Source organism: Myxine glutinosa, chromosome 12 (assembly GCF_964187855.1).
Source record: "Myxine glutinosa chromosome 12, kmMyxGlut1.1, whole genome shotgun sequence".
Classification (NCBI taxonomy): Eukaryota; Metazoa; Chordata; class Myxini; order Myxiniformes; family Myxinidae; genus Myxine; species Myxine glutinosa.
In genome coordinates, this window is record NC_136272.1 from 56,164,197 (window position 1) to 56,181,726 (window position 17,530).

The following is a 17,530-nucleotide window of genomic DNA, read 5'->3' on the forward strand; positions in this document are numbered from 1 at the left end:
GGAGAAGTATAAAACACAAGGACACCAAGGACTTCCAGGACAGAAGTTGGTATTTCAAAAAAGTGGAATTGGGGTGAAATTAGCGGGGGTAGAAAAGATCAAGGTTTTGGATGGGGGAAGATAAGAGATGGTGGTGAACAGCTGTTTTAAAGACCTGGAGGGTGGAGTGGGATTGAAGAGAGTGAGGGAGTTTGTTCCAGAGGCAGGAGAAAAGAGGAATGAAGGAGTGAAGGTGAGCAGAGAGTCTTGATTTTGGCAGTTTAACCATAAGAGGGTTGCAGGCAGATCTTGTGCGACCTGTAGGAATATTTGCGGGACAGAGCCCAGAGAGAGCTGGGGGGGCAAGGCCAGAGAGGAGTCGGTAGAAGACGGAAAGACCACCAAAGATATGATATTTCGCTCACAAGGTTCAGACATACATGGTGGCGGCCATCTTGGATTTTGACGTGGCGACCCAATTTTCAATAGCGTTCTTCCTTATACCGAGATACACCCACACACCAAATTAGAAGTTGGTACTTCGCTTATTTTTCAAGATATTCCGCTCACAAGGTTCAGATATATATATATGGTGGCGGCCATCTTGGATTTTGACGTGGCGACCCAATTTTCAATAGCGTTCTTCCTTATGCCGAGATACACCCACACACCAAATTAGAAGTTGGTACTTCGCTTATTTTTCAAGATATTCATCTCACAAGGTCCAGACATACATGGCGGCGGCCATCTTGGATTTTGACGTGGCGACCCAATTTTAAACAGCATTCTTCCTTATGCCTAGATACACCCACACACCAGATTAGAAGTTGGTACATCGCTTATTTTTCAAGATATTTCGCTCACAAGGTTCAGACATATATATGGTGGCGGCCATCTTGGATTTTGTCGTGGCGACCCAATTTTCAATAGCGTTCTTCCTTGTGCCTAGATACACCCACACACCAGATTAGAAGTTGGTACTTCGCTTATTTTGCAAGATATTCAGCTCACAAGGTTCAGACATACATGGCATCAGACATACATGGCGGCGGCAATCTAGGATTTTGACGTGGGTTGCACCCACACACCAAATTCGAATGCGGTCCTTCGCTTATGCATGCATGCACGCCCGCACGAACAGACGGACGGACGGACACACGGACGGAACATAGTCCCCCCTTTCGCTCCACGGAGCGACGGGGGACAAAAAAGCATCAGAAATTTGTGGTTTACCATTTGAGCCCAGCATGGTGACAGAAAATCCCGATTTGTCAGGAAAAGTGATCTGTGTTGCACCAGGATTATTTGAAAAGCCACATCCACTACTCAGTGATCCGAATTTTGAGGAATTAGCAAACCCTGACAAGTATCCAGACAGAAGAAATGCATTGACTGCAGACAGAGATATTGCAATTACCCCACGCAAATTCTTCAATCAAAGACTACTTGATGTTGATGGACGGTTTGCAAAGGATATAGAATATCTCCTTAGTGCACAGTATGCCACTGAAAGTAAGGAGGTACAGAGTGACATCAACCACTTTGTTTTTCGAAGAGTAACTGGACAACATTTCCAAGGAAAACGACTCTATGTCGGTTTGGTAAACAATGCAGAAAAAAATGAATGCTCTTATTAAAGATGATCACACTTACAAAATCCTTTAAAATGTGAGAGGAACAGAAGGTTACTCTCAAAACGGTATTCAATGATGTGTTGGCAGTGGTTCGTCAGCTTGGAATTCCTACTTGGTTCTTCACATTGAGCACAGCAGACATGCAATGGCCAGATTTGATACAGACAATAGCCAGACAGTATGGTACTATATTGAGTGACAATGATGTCAAGAATTTGTCATACAAGGATAGAACGATGTGGCTGAGGAGAAATCCAACAACAGCTGCTCGTCACTTTCACTACAGATTGGAACTACTTTTCAAAGGTGTATTGAAATCGAACGCACGTCCCTTCGGAGAAATTATAGATTACGTGATTCGAGTTTCAAGTGCGTGGGTCTCCACATGCACAAACTTTGCTCTGGGTAAAGAATGCTCCAAAAGTTGATGTGCACAAAGATGAAGAAGTTTGCAGTTTTATTGATCAGCATATATCTTGTGCTCTCCATGATGATGACCCACTGACCCAGCTCTCGTAAACCCAGTGGAAAAGTTGCAAACACATCGTCACTCCTCCTACTGTCGCAAAAAGGGTTCATGTCGATTCAGTTATCCATGACCTCCAAGTTCAGAGACAGTCATTGCAAGGCACCCGGAAGATGTAGAAAATGCCGATGACATTAAAAGTGATGCAAAATAAATTTTGAACATCGTACGTGATGTGTTCGCCAATGAGGATACACCAGATGATATAAGCCTTGTGGATTTCTTGAGTAAGGCAAGTGCTGAACCAAATCGCTACATGGAAGTTCTTGGTATTTTTCAGAAAAGCAAAACTGTTGTACTAAAGAGAACCGCTCTCCTCCTGCTCCCCTCTCACCCTCTCCTGCTCCTTCCTAGTCTCCCCCCACTCCTCTCCTCCATTGCTACCCTCTCCACTTTCCCCCAATCTCTCTACCCCCCTTGCCCTCCCCCTACCCTGCCCCTCCTCTATCTCTCACCTCTCAATATCTCTCACCTCAATATTTCAGCGATGCGACTACAACGCGTTGTGCAGCAACGCTGGGTACATTTGCCAGTGTACAATATTTTTCAGATGATAGCATAATGTTTACTGTACAATGTACATAAATGTGTGCAGCATGTTCGTAATTACCGTGATGGATATATTCTCTTGTTCGACTATTGAATAAATATCGTGAAGTATTGACGAAGTTAGGAGTATTGACATGATCAAATGCGTAATCAAATAAGTAATCAAATGCGCGAAGTATTGATATGGGCATTGAGGAAGTTAGGAGTGGAGGAATGGTTGATCAGAGTAGTGATGGCAATGTACAAAAGAGCACGCACAGCTGTAAGGACGAAGGACGGGAACAGTGGTGAGTTTGAGGTGAAGGTGGGAGTGCATCAGGGGTCGGTACTAAGTCCACTACTATTTGTAGCTGTGATGGAGGTGCTGGCTCAGAACGTAAAGGAGGGTTTACCGTGGGAGTTGTTGTATGCAGATTGATCTGGTGTTGATTGCGGAAAGTATGGATGGACTGAAGGAAAAGATGAACAAGTGGAAGGAATGTATGGAGACAAAAGGTCTGAAGGTGAATATAGGAAAGACGAAGGTGATGGCAAGAGGTGAAGCATGTGGTGAGGTGGAAAGAACTGGGAAGTGGCCCTGTGCTGTGTGCAGGAAGTGTGTCGGAGTGAACTCCATTCAATGTACAATGTGCGCTGAGTGGGTTCATCAAAAATGTAGTGGTCTGAGAGGGTCATTAACCAGTGTGGCAGCTACATTCAAATGTAAGGTGTGCACAGAGGGAGCTGCAGATGGAGGAGATGTTGAGTTGGATCTTGGAGACGGCATGAAGCTGGAAGGTGTGAAAACATTTTGCTACCTCGGAGACATGCTGAATGGAGAAGGTGGATCAGACTCGGCAACGGTTGCAAGAGTGAGATGTGCATGGAAGAAGTTTTGGGAACTGAGTGGCGTGCTGATGAGGAGGGGAGTGTCGTTGAAGCTGAAGGGAAAGGTGTATGCTGCATGTGTTTTTTGTATACAAGATCGAGGCTCGTGAAAGAGCGAACATTAATCACACAGAAAGACAAACCGACACATAAAACATATAACATCGGGAGCGGTAGACAAGATGGGGAGAGAGGGGGAAGGACACAAACACAACATTTGAGAGCAGGGACCGAGAGACATGGAGACATCGAGAGATCTGAGAGAGGGCGAGGGCTTTGGGGGGGGGGGGCATGGGAAGGGGGCGGTGGGAGAGGTATAAAACATATGGACACTGCCAGGACTTCCAGGAAAGAAGTTGGAATTTCAAACAAGGTGGATCTGGGGTGAATTAGCGGGGGTAGAAAAGATCAAGGTTTTGGATGGGGGAAGATAAGAGATGGTGGTGAACAGCTGTTTTAAAGACCTGGAGGGAGGAGTGGGATTGAAGGGAGTGAGGGAGTTTGTTCCAGAGGCGGGAGAAAAGAGGAATGAAAGAGTGAAGGTGAGCAGAGAGCCGAGATTTCGGCAGTTTAACCATCAGAGGGTTGCTGGCAGATCTTGTGCGACCTGTAGGAATATTTAGGGGACAGAGCACAGAGAGAGCTGGGGGTGCAAGGCCGGAGAGGAGTCGGTAGAAGACAGAAAGACCACCTACCTGCCTGCGGTGAGTGAGTGAAAGGCCCTCAGAGATAGCTTCATCGCGGGAGATTCCAATAATTCTGAAAGCTTTGGTTTCAACAGCGTGAAGCCGAGCTAGGTGTGAGGCAGGAGCACCGGCCCATAGGGGAGAACAGTATTCCATTGAGCTGCGGATGAAAGCCTTGTATGTGGTGAGGAGCTCAGGTGTGCCGAGGAAGGACTTCGCACGACGGAGGATGCCCAGTCGGCGACTGGCTTTGGAGGCCAGCTTGGAAATGTGGTTTTCCCAAGAAAGATCATGGCAGATAGTGAGACCCAAAATCTTGAGCGACAGAACTTCTTGGAGAGGATTGTTGAGAAAGTAGATGGGAGGGTTGTCCAGTCGATCTTTTCGGAGAGACATAGTAAGAGTGTGAGATTTGTCAGGATTGAAAGACATGTTCCACTTGTTTGACCAGTCTGTGATTTTGTCCAGGTCTTCAGAGAGTGAGGAGGCAGCAGACTGCCGATCTGAGGGAAGAGGAATGGAGCGGCAGAGAGTGGAGTCATCAGCAAAGAGATAGAGAGGATTTTCGAGAGAGTCAGAGAGATCATTGATGAAGACCAGAAAAAGCACGGGGCCCAGAACACTGCCTTGGGGAACTCCAGCCTGAACAGGAAGAGGAGATGAGAGAAACCCATTCAGGGCCACACGTTGACGACGACTAGAGAGGAAGTCCGCCAGCCATGCGTGGAGATTTCCATGGATACCAAAGGAGGAGAGTTTGGTGAGCAGAGCGGGGTGCCAGACCGTGTCGAAGGCACGTGATATGTCGAGGGAGACAGCTCTAATTTCCTGTTTGGCATTGAGGACCTCCATCCATTGTTGAGACAGCAGAAGCAGCATGTCCAGAGTAGAGTGACCTGGTCTGAAACCAAATTGATGATCAGAGATCAAGCCATTGGAGAAGAGGAAAGATTTCATATCCGAAGCAATGATGGATTCCATGACTTTGCTGATAATTGGGAGAAGGCTGATTGGTCTGTAGTTGCTAGGATCTGTTTTTGCACCTTTTTTGTGCAAAGCGGTGATGTTGGCTGATTTCCAAGCAGATGGCAGTTGACCTTGAGCAAAAGAGAGGGTGAAGAGAACAGAGAGAGGGTGAGATAGAGCGGCAGAGCAGGATTTTAGGACCCGTGGGCTGATGCCGTCGGGTCCAGTTGCAGAATCAGAGTCGAGGGTTGACAGAAACTTTTCCACCTTGTCAGGAGGAAAGGACACGGAGTCCAGGAGCAGCAGGGTACGACTGGGTATGGTGGGTACAGAGAGGGATGGGTTTGGGACACAAGATTTAGAGGCAAACACAGAGTTGAGGCATTCAGCTTTTTCACGTGCGGAGTCAGCTGTGTAGCCGTTTGAGGTAAGGGAGGGGATGGAGGGGGAACAAACACCAGAAACGGATTTGACCAGACGCCACCAGGATTTGGAAGAGGGAGACAGATAAGAGAGTTCGGTCTTGAGAACGGAGAGATATTGTTTCCTGGCTCTCCTGAGGGTGGACACACACTTGTTTCGGGCTTTGTGAAAGGAAATGAGATTTCCTTCCGTTGGATTTGCTTTCCAGGAGACGAAGGCAAGTTGTTTCTGGGCAACAGCCTCACCACAAGATTCCGTGTACCATGGACGGGAGGAAGGGTATGACAACTGAAGACGAGATGGGATAAATCTGTGCATGAGAGAGAGCAATTTACTTTGGAAGAATGTGTGAGAAGTGTTATGATTTATGGGAGCGTGACATGGGTAATCAACGTAGAGCAGCAACGAAGGCTGGAAAGAGTGGAAATGTGCATGGTTCGGTGGATGTGCGGAGTATCGTTGAGAGAGAGGAAGACAAATGATGAATTGCGAAAGATGATGGGAATAGAGCCTGTGATTGATGCTGTGAAGAGGGACAGGTTGAGATGGTTTGGTCATGTGTTGAGGAAGGATGAAAGTGACTGGTTGAGAAGAGTGATGGAAATGAATGTAGAAGGAAGTAGAGGACGGGGAAGACCGAGAAAGACTTGGCTAAAGATGGTGGAAGAAGAAATGTGGGCAAGGGGGTTAACAAGGAGAGATGCAGAAAATAGGGCAAAATGGAGAAGATTGTCATGGGGACCACAAGGCTAACCCCAGCTCTAGCAGGGAAAATGGCCTTAAAATGCATGTTGTTGTTGTTGTTGTTCGACTATTGAATCAATTAAACTAAATGGTGAAAATATGAAGAAGCAATCATTTAACTTTAACTACTACAACAACAACGGGCATTTTAAGGCCATTTTCCCGACCAGAGCGGTGGTTAGCCTTGCGGTCCCCATGACAATCTTCTCCATTTTGCCATATTTTTTAACTTTAACTTTAACTGGTGTATTGAATAAAACTGCGTTGCAAGCGTTTAAAATGATGAATAAACCATGAACCACCTTTGGAGGCACTTTTTCCCCGCAGAGCAGGGGTTGGCCTTTTCCGGGCACCGTGGTCCCCTTTTTGAAACAATGTTTTATGGCCAGATGCCCTTCCTGTCGCCAACCCTGTTAGTCGCCTCTTGCGACACACGGGGAATTACCAGTGAACTGGTACTCAATTTGCCGACCTCGGAAGGATGACAGGCTGAGTCAACCCCCCTGGCGTTAATTCAGCGATCGACCGGGATTCGAACCCAGGATCCTCGGATCCCAAGCCGGCACCCCAGCCGCTAAGCCAACACCAGGCTAATGAAGAAACCATGAGCTTTACGTACATCAATCAACTGGTATGTTATGGTTAAAATGAGATGAACAAGTGCAGCATCGTGTAATGGTGCATCTCTGAAGCAGAGTTCGAACATGAAGGAGAGACCTTTGGTGAAGTTCCTCCAGCGATTCAGGGAGCATAGGTCCAGTCGAGCTATCAGAGTGTTCAAACTTGCTACGCAGCTTCTCTACCAGCTCCTTGTACTCGGCCTCACACACCTGCAGTTTGCACACAATGTGGTTTCCTCGCACACCGTCACAGATGTCAAAGCATCAAATTAATACAACAAGTTCATTCAGTGCAATAAAGGAACATTGCTGATTGAAGGATGGTGACTTAGATGGGGAAAATCTGGGGACCAACATGAGTTGTCACTTGGGCTGTCGAGCCATTTGCTGTACAGGGGAAGGAGACAGAAGTAGTCACAGGGAAAGTCGATGAGAAGTAGTCACAGGGAAAGTCCATCAGAAGTATGAATGAACACTTATTACTAACAAAATTACTTTTGCACTTTCTGAGGTGAACAATCATCCGATGAACAATCAGAAACGATGGTTTAGATGGAGCACACTTACCTTTGAGCTGTTTAGCCTGGGTTTGTTGATCCGTCTATCAATTTGGACAGGTGCTTCAACGGCAGGAGATTGCACCCAACGACTGTGCCGCCCCTTGGAAGGACATTAAGCTCGGTTTCCCATCTACTAGCATTACCTGGTGGACATTAAATATCCCAGTGTCCTTTGGGAAGAGTAGGCGAGTTGGCACCGGCAACATGGCCAAATTCCAAATTCCTGTCACAACTTATTGTGTCACAGTAGCGACATGTCCAGGATTGTAATCCTAGCCATATACAGTCACGTGAAAAAGTAAGTACACCCCATGTAAAGTTTTGACTTTTTCAACATATTTCAACAAACAGCTATTTGATGTTCATTTCAACAATATTGATAGATAAAGGTGATATAATATAACAAATATCATGAAACATTTACATTTTGTAGTCCATTGTATCTATCTATAATTCCAGTAATCTCTGTGTGTGTGTCTGTGTGTGTGTCTGTGTGTGTGTATGCGACCGCTGTTTCTCGACAACTACCGGTCCGATATACTTGAAACTTGCCAGGTATATTGCTGGGGACCCGAGGATGTGCCTTTTCAAGGTTTCATATTAATCGGACAAGTAGTTACCGAGCTATGGCGATTTCTTTACCAAACTCCGCAAGCCGTTCGCTTTGGACCAAACCATTTCATGTAAATAGAGGGGGGGGATTGTCACCGTACTCGCAAGCCGTTCGCTTTGGACCAAACCATTTCATGTAAATAGAGGGGGGGGATTGTCACCGTACTCGCAAGCCGTCCGCTTTGGCTTTGCGAATGGACCAAACCATTTCATGTAAATAGAGGGGGGGGATATAATTTTGTACGGGCATGCCCTAGTAATTTAAATAAACATAAATGCAAATTTCGCATGTGGAAAACGTAAGTACACCCTTGGCTCTAATAGGTGGTATTGCCCCATTTGGCAGAAACAACCTCAAGTAGGCGTTTCTTATAACTGCCTACCAGTCTCAGACATCGACTGGGAGAAATTTTTGCCCACACCTCCATGCAGATTTCTTTCAGCTGTGCGATGTTTGAGGGGTTTCTTTCATGCACAGCTCGTTTCAAATCCCCCCACAACATCTCGATGGGATTTAGATCCGGGCTTTGACTTGACCATTCCAGAACCCTCCATTTCTTTCTTTTCAGCCATTCCTTGGTGGATTTACTGGTATGTTTAGGGTCATTGTCATGTTGCAAGGTCCACCTTCAGTTGAGCTTCAACTCTCCGACAGATGGCCTCACATTATCCTCAAGCACCCTCTGGTACAATGAAGAATTCATAGTGGATTATATGATGGTGAGCTGCCCAGGCCCTGATGCAGCAAAGCTGCCCCAAACCATAACATTTCCACCACCATGCTTTACAGTTGGTATCAGGTTCTTGTGGTCAAATGCTGTCTTTGGTTTTCGCCAAACATGTCCTCTGGTACTGTGGCCAAATATCTCTACCTTTGACTCATCTGTCCAGAGCACATTGTTCCAGAAGTGCTGGTCTTTGCCTCGGTGTTCATTGGCAAACTTTAGTCTTGCCCTGATGTTCTTTCTGGACAGCAAAGGTTTACTCCTGGCACACCTCCCATGTAGATCAAATTTGTGCAGCCTCTTTCTAATGGTAGACTCGTGCACTTTGACATCAACAGTGGCAAGAGCTACCTGTAGGTCCCGTGATGACATTCTGTGGTTCTTAGAGACTTCTTTCAGCATATTGCGGTCTTCTCTCGGGCTGAACTTGCTGGGGCGGCCTGGCCTGAACAAGTTGGCAGTTGTTTGGAATCTTCTCCACTTGTAGATGATCTTCTGGACAGTCGAATGATTGATTTCAAATTGTTTGGAGATCTTTTTAAATCCCTTCCAGACTGGTAGGCATCTGTAACCTTCTTTCTGAAGGCCTCAGAGAGCTCTTTTGACTAGGCATGGTGACACCGCACACTTCAACAACAAAGAGCAAACCAAACTAAATGTCTGAAGTTTAAATAAGACAGGTTCCTCCAAGATCCTCTCTAACGATGTTCTCATCATTTGCACCTGAGCTGGTGCACCTGATTCTAATTTTAGGTATTTGAAGTGGTGATAAATGTAGGGGTGTACTTACTTATTCCACATGCGAAATTTGCATTTATGTTTATTTAAATTATACAATGGACTACAAAATGCAAATGTTTTGATGATATTTGTTATATTATATCATCTTTATCTATCAATATTGTTGAAATGAAGATCAAATAGCTGTATGTTGAAATATCTTGAAAAAGTCAAAACTTTACATGGGGTGAACTTACTTTTTCACGTGACTGTATACTGCTTTGGCAGCACCGACGCTCTGTATAGATCATGGTACTGTACATGATCTGATCTGTCTTTTGATGATGAGTAAGCGGGTTGTCACCAGCATCTTGGCAAAGCTCTAGAGATTTCTACCCTAACTTAGAGGCACTGCATTAGCTGCACATCCAAGCACGATGCTGACCAACAGTCACCATGCATACGAGAGGCCAGCCATATTATAACAAGGATATCGTGTTTCAATCGACACTGGCTATTGTACATGCACTACAATAAGCGAGCAAACTACTGGTACCACTTACGACAGCCAAACCACCTGCATCATGCTCAAAGCCCATATAAAACAGAACTGCAACAGTTATTCAAGTTCAAAAAACACATTGTAACTAGAAAGAGCAATCAGTTTGCAAACCCTCGCCAGGATGTGTTTCAGTGGTTTTTAAGGCTTTTGTGTTAAAACAAATATGGCGGCCGAACCACGTGATTGATGACATCATAATTGGGTTTTTTTCCCTCCAACAATTTATCCCTAGATGATGCTCAAGAAATTTCATCTTGATCGAATGACGTTTTGTACTTGTCGAATTATGACGTCATAATGGGGAGGGACCACTAGACCTATGACGTCATCATTAACATATTTTATTCCACATGGAGAGTTCTTTACAATGAGCTATGTCTCAATTTTTTTCTATGCAGCGCTTTCAAAGATATAGAGGTGCAAAGTTTTTCGGTTTTTCCAAGATGGTGCCCATCATGTGATGTGTCCATGTGACCTATGACATCATAATTATCATTTAAAAAATTCTAAAGGTGGAGTTGCAACTATGTTGAAAATTTCCTGTCAATCGGACCAACGTTTGCAGAGAAAATCATATTTATTCTGTGCGGAAAAACAAACAGACAGACAAACGGACTCAAATGCATTACCCTCTCCTCTGGCGGGGGTAACTAGAATGGCACCAGTGGAGCGCATACCTACGCCAGGCTGAACAAATTACATTTTGCATCCCACTAGTAGACCACATTTGCATCTGGACCAAAACCAAAATCTAATCTGCTTATTTTCGTCACCTACCCAACACATCCACCTAGTTTTCTCATAATCCTGTGATGAAATGAAGGAGGAGATCCTCGTTGTATTTCCCTCTCTAGTGGCGAGCTTCCCTATAAGAGGGACGGCTTTGGGAGTGAGGGATTACTGTGCTATCAAATGTGACTGGACTCGAGTTGGTAAGTTGAATAATGTTGCTTATGGGCTTGCTTGTGATGTGATCGGGAATTATGATTTGCAGTACTAATGTATTGCTTATTTTGTTGTAGATGATGTGGAGATTGATTTCAATAAAGCTCTATATCTTGAGAGAGGTTGTGGGTTAAAATTGTACCACAAATCCATCCGCAACGTTTTGAAATATGGTGTTACTGGACATATCGTTTGGTCCACATATCGCTTCGTCGTGTTACTATCCATATTTCATAATTTTTACCCCATCTCTCAATGGTGAAGAATCACTCGGTATAAAATTTAAAAAATTCTGGTCTCTGGTCCATGCAAGGTCCTATGGTGAACCGTGCAAGTGCTCTGCCATCTGAGCTATAAATCATTAAATTGATATATGTGTAATTTTCCCACTATAAAGTACAATCCTTACATCCCACATTAAAAAAACAAAAACTAGAACGACACTTTGACGTCACGACGTCGATCAATATGCGTCCGCCCACATTATTACATCAAGTTTGATTTAAATACCTTCAGCCATTCAATTATCACATTTTTACCTGACATGACCTCAAACCTTTGACCTCTTTTTTTTTCTTTTTCTTTTTTTTTAAATACAGCATCAAGGCTCGGGTGAGAGCAAACGCATTAAAACAAAAAAACAAACCGACACAAAAAATATAACAAAGGGAACGGGAGACAAGAGGGGGAAAGAGATGAAAGCATACAAGCACAACAACAATCGAGAAAAGTGACGTCGGTAGATCTGTGGAAGGTGAGAACAGTATTCCATCAGGTTGCAGATGAAAGCTTTATAAGTGGTGAGGAGCTCAGAAATGAAAAGGAAGGACTTCGCACGACGGAGGATGCCCAGTCGGCGACTGGCTTTGGAGGCCAGCTTGGAAATGTGGTTTTCCCAGGAAAGATCATGGCAGATAGTGAGACCCAAAAGCTTGAGTAACATAACTTTTTCGAGAGGATTGTTGAGAAAGTAGATGGGAGGGTTGTCCAGACAGTCTTTTTGGAGAGAAAAAGTGAGAGTGTGAGATTTGTGAGCATTGAAAGACATGTTCCACTTGTTTGACCGGTCTGATTTTGTCCAGGTCTGCAGAGAGTGAGGAGGCTGCAGACTGCCGATCTGAGGGATGAGGAATGGAGCGGCAGAGAGTGGAGTCATCAGCAAAGAGATAGAGAGGATTTTCCAGAGAGTCGGAGAGATCATTAATGAATGAATGAATGAATGAATGAATGATCGCTTTAAGGCCATTTTCCCTGCCAGAGCGGGGGTTAGCCTTGCGGGCCCCATGACAATCATGGTTCCCTGTTTGAGGCAATGTTTTTATGGCCGAATGCCCTTCCTGACGCCAACCCTTGGTCACGCTCTTACGATGCGCCATCTTACGATACGGTGTACCTATTCTAAATCGGGGTACACACCGTGATCATTCATCCCAGCAAGCTGGTACTCAATTTGCCGACCTCGGAAGAATGACAGGCTGAGTCAACCCCCATGGCGTTAATTCAGTGATCGACCGGGATTCGAACCCAGGATCCTAGGATCCCAAGCCGGCACCCTAACCGCTAAGCCAACACCAAGCTCAAGCAAGGAGAGATCATTAATGAAGACCAGAAAAAGCACAGGGCCCAGAACACTGCCTTGAGGAACTCCAGCCTGGATAGGAAGAGGAGATGAGAAAATCCCATTCAGGGCCACACGTTGAATACGACCGAAGAGGAAGTCCGCAAGCCATGTGTGCAGATTTCCATGGACACTATAAGAGAAGAGTTTGGAGAGCAGGGCACAGACTGTGTCGAAGGCACGAGATATGTCAAGGGAGACAGCTCTGATTTACTGTTTGGCATTGAGGGCATTTGGAGGAGAGGGGTGAGGAGGGAGATTTGAAGGGGAGGGGTGAGGGGGGAGTTTTGGAGGGGAGGGGTGAGGAGGGATATTTGAAGTGGAGGAGTGAGGAGGGAGTTTAGAAAGGGAGGGGTGAGGGGGCGATTTGGAGGAGAGGAGTGAGGGGCAATTTGGAGGAGAGAGGTGAGGGGCGATTTGGAAGGGAGGTGTGAGGGGGGAATTTAGGAGGGGAGGGGTGAGGAGAGATATTTGAAAGTCTTGAACGATTAATGAAAATCGAACATTTCGTTCTATTACTGATTCGTCACTTCCGCCTTTGTTGTTATTATATACTTGTAGGATTTTTAGTTGCAGGTAATATTGTTGTTAAGATTTATCTGTGTAATGGAGATGACTTTAGGAAAAGGTAAAAATAAATGTTTGTGGAGGAAAAAGAAAAACGCGGCAAAGAAACCGGAAGAGGTGAGAAGAGGAAAATCGGCAGGGGAAAAGAGACAGCCATGAGTCGCATCGAGGCTGTGAGCAGACATCTCGATATTGGTCGAGAATAAATTGAGGCTTCCCGTGAAAGGGATTGCCCGCGACATCGTCCCATATTGCGATTGCAATTAAAACTGCGTCTCAGGTTTTGGTACCAAGTGTGAACTATTGTTGGTGGGAAAGCAAGCGCCTTCATTACAGGCCGATCCGCCATTTTTCCTCGAGGAGGCCGTCCGCCTGGTGAATCGTGTTTTGTCGTTGGGATTCCCATATCGACCTCTTCGTGTTGATCGCCGTTAGGTTCCATATCAGCTTAATCGTCGGTGGATGTGGGGCGTGGATTGCACTCACGATTTGGGGTATCGTTACTCTGTGCCGCCATCTGCTCGACCTCTCACCTCGTAACTCCTCGTCCGCAGCCGCGCCGATACCTGCCTGTTTGTCTTGCCGTTCTGCACGACTTTGACCTTCGTCCAGCGTGGGGATTCGTGCACAGTCTTTGGGATTGTTACATTCCACTCACGTTTGGCGTATCATGCGTTTATTGCTTTAAGAGCATTGGGAAATGATGGTACCATCATATGTATTGTTCATCAGATGCAAGTGATATTTTCATGTAACAGGCAGTCCCCGGGTTACGAACGAGTTCCGTTTTTAAGTCTGTCTGTAAGTCGAATTTGTATGCAAGCCGGAACAGTTACGTACGGTTCACATCTAGCGTCAACTAGTCAAATGTTTGTCTTAGTATATAGTAAAAAATTTACCTAAAACATCTATAGGTATAAAACACATTAAAGAAACATTTCTTAAACTGTTTAGATAGAAAAGAAAAGATAATGATTAAAGGTTAACATTTACTCTCGGTCCAATTGATGTCTTGCATACCTTGAAACGATCATACCTTGATATATCTCTCCTCTATTTATCTCTTCTGGTGGGAGGCCAGAAGCAAACAGACAATGCAGAAGCGGCGAATGCTAAAGCATGAAACCAATAAATTCCACATTCCTGTAGCACCTTCAGTCGCACGTCAGACATGGACAGCAAGTTCGTGAAGGACTTCCATGAAAAGCGTACCCGTTCACAAACAAACGGGTACGTTTGTTTCATTCCCAGTCAATGGCGATTTTGATCCTCTAACCAAATTACCAATAGCCTTTCCATTTCGATAATTAAACCATTGCGTTGCTTGGTGATAATTGTCGCTTTCATTGGGACAGAGCCTTTTACATGCTCCATTACTCCCCCCTTGTCCTTTATAATTGTCCCGATCGTTGACCGACTTTAGCCAAACGCTTTTCCAATGTTTGTTGGTGTTTCACCTCTCTCCGATCGCTTTATTATTTCCACTTTCATTTTAATCGTGATCGTTTTCCTTTTCTTCGATGCATCACCATCACTTGCATCAGATTTACGCTTTGGAGCCATGATTACGAGGGTGAACACACGAAAATTTTAAGTCAAAACACAACGCACACAACAGTGTTTACGCGATCCAACTTAAAATGGCGACGACGGCATGGCGTTGTTCTCCCTCGGGCCGACGAACCGCTGAAAACGCAGTGTTTTGAGCGTCGCGCAAAGTAGTCCGCCTGTTCGTTAGTACGAACCATTGTATGTAACTCATTTTTTTTTAATTATAGGCTTTACGGAGGTCGGTACGTAAGTGCGGGCGTTCGTAACTCGGGCGTTCGTAACCCGGGGACTGCCTGTACTTTCTTTCATAGTGTTATTATTGTGTATGTGAGAGTTCTTAATACAATTACTTGTTTTGTTCAATACAATTGCCTTGGTGTGGTTTTACCAGGATTGATTAGAACACTCAAAATAACAAATCTTTCTGCCTCCCTCTCGAGACCCTGAGGGGCACCACAACCGGAGTTTGGAGAGGTAACACATAACAGTACAAACTCGGTTTCTTGAGATTTCCAAGTCAGAGATCCGTTTGAAAACGTTAAAGGAGGGGTGGAATGAAGGCGAGTTTATCGAATGTAGAAAGGAAGAACTGTAAGAGATTGATTTTTTTTTTTGAAACGGAATGATTTAATGAGCAAGTTGTAGACAGCCTTTTGAAGAGGAAAAAGAAGAGCAAGTTGTAATATACAAATTAATTTAGCATTGCAGGGGAAAGTTTAAACATTATAAAACAAAACCATGAACATCGAGGAAATTCCCTCAAATGAGGGCAGGGAGGGTGGGGACGGATGTTGAATTGCAAAACAGGTTCAGAAGTAGGAACAGAAGAATAGGAGATTAACAAGCCAGGTGGAGCAGATAACGAAGGAACAGGGAGGTGTATAAGTAATTTGTTAGTTCAGTAAGATGGGCCTCCTTTTTATTTTCTTCGTTAATATATATTTTTTGAAGGTTAGGTGAAAGCGGATCTGGGAAAGAGGAAGAAAGGTTGAAGGAGTATGTTGAATACTAGAATTGGAAAAGTGAGTATCGGCTGGAAAAGAAAGGAGAAAAAGAAGGAAAGAAAGAGAAGGGGCGAGCCGGAGACAACACGTGGTCGTGGGCGGGGGAGGGGGAGGGCTGCCGCGAGGAGAGAAGGAAATTATTATCATGGTTTTCTTTTTTTGTATGTTTAAGACAATAAAACAAAGCATAAGAGGTTCGGGAGATGTAGGGGTGAAAATAAGAGAAAGAAAAGAAGGCAAACAGCGAAATAACAAACGTGACTAAACAAAAGACTGGCGAGGAAAACGGGCCTGGCCTCGAGAGAACAAGGCCCCAAACACATACAAACAAACCGACTTTTTCACACAAATTTGCACGAATTACAAAACAAGATTGAGCGAGAAACACAGTAAACACATACACAGCAAAATAAACAGTAGAAATTCAGCAAAAACAGTCAGGAGAAAACATTTTCGCTGAACGTGGAGCTCGGACGGAACACACCCTCGCCCGAGGAACTGGGCCTCTTGATGCCACAATCTAATCAGTTAAACTTTGCATCATATATACTTATATCAAGTTTGTTCAAAATCCCACAACTGGTTCACAAGTTAGCTCGGTAACAATTTTTTATCTGATGGGATGTCTGACATTTGACCGTTGACCTATTGACCCCAACATCTAATCATTTAATCTTTACATCATTATACATACCTGTACCAAGTTTGAATTGGATCACTTCAGCTGTTCTCAAGTTATAGACCTATTACAGACTTTTACCTTTGACCTCTTGACTCCAAAATCAAATAAGTTCATCTTTGCATCATTCTACATAAGTGTACCAACTTTAGTCAGAATCCCATCACTGGTTCACAAGTTATCACAGTAAAAGGATTTGTACCTAACATGACCTCTGACCTTTGACCTCATGACCCAAAAATCTAATCAGTTCATATTTTCCTCATTATACATACGTGCACCAAGTTTGACCAAGATCCCTTCAGCCGTTCTCATGTTATCGTGGTAACGAAAACCTATCACTGACAAACAGTCGGACGGACAACCTGAAAACATGCCTCCGGCCCGGCGACTTCGTCGGCGGAGGGATTAAAAACAATCAGCTGATTTGGAAGACTTAAAAAACATTTTAATGTCGGGTAAAATATTTAAATGAGGTCTCATATGACTGTAGCGCTTTATCATATTGTCCATGGTTGATCCACCATCACATTCCATCCATCCACGGCATTGGATGTCACTTGTGAAGATTGTATAGTCGTGACACAATACAAGCAATAGATGGAAGTACCATCACATTTCTTGGTGAAGAAGTGCGATGAATTTGAAATTCACCTTTGCAATGTCATAATTTTCTTGACGACTCAGGAAGTCTTCAATAAGAACCCTGTCCTGGCATACTTCCGCCAAACAGACCCTGTACAAAGAAAGGAGGCATAAAAACAATCATGCTTGTGTGCATAGGTTCACCATCATGTGCGATGAAAGAACACGATGCTCACAAATTGGCTTCCATTTCTCACCTGAGGTTGAGTTCTGATTCCCGGTTCTTCAGAATGTTACGAACACGCCGTGCCACTGCATGTGACGTTTTGTCGAGCGAGTTCTCAAAGTTCGCATGGGAGATGTCTCGAATGACTTGCCACGACACAAATGGACGGTGAACCTTTGAGC

The 17,530-nt window shown here is 44.6% G+C and overlaps 1 protein-coding gene across 7 annotated transcripts in view; it reads right to left on the reverse strand.

The window, feature by feature from the left end:
- Positions 1-17,530, reverse strand: part of LOC137412947 (general transcription factor 3C polypeptide 1) — a 322,675-nt gene that overhangs the window by 112,551 nt on the left and 192,594 nt on the right. For all 7 annotated transcript variants that reach the window (XM_078766833.1, XM_078766836.1, XM_078766832.1 and 4 more), the window contains exons 28-30: positions 17,380-17,522; positions 17,192-17,273; positions 7,092-7,204 (exon numbers count right to left, since the gene is read on the reverse strand). In XM_078766833.1, the coding sequence (XP_078622959.1) occupies positions 7,092-7,204; positions 17,192-17,273; positions 17,380-17,522 (338 nt within the window). The remainder of the gene's footprint in view (positions 1-7,091; positions 7,205-17,191; positions 17,274-17,379; positions 17,523-17,530) is intronic.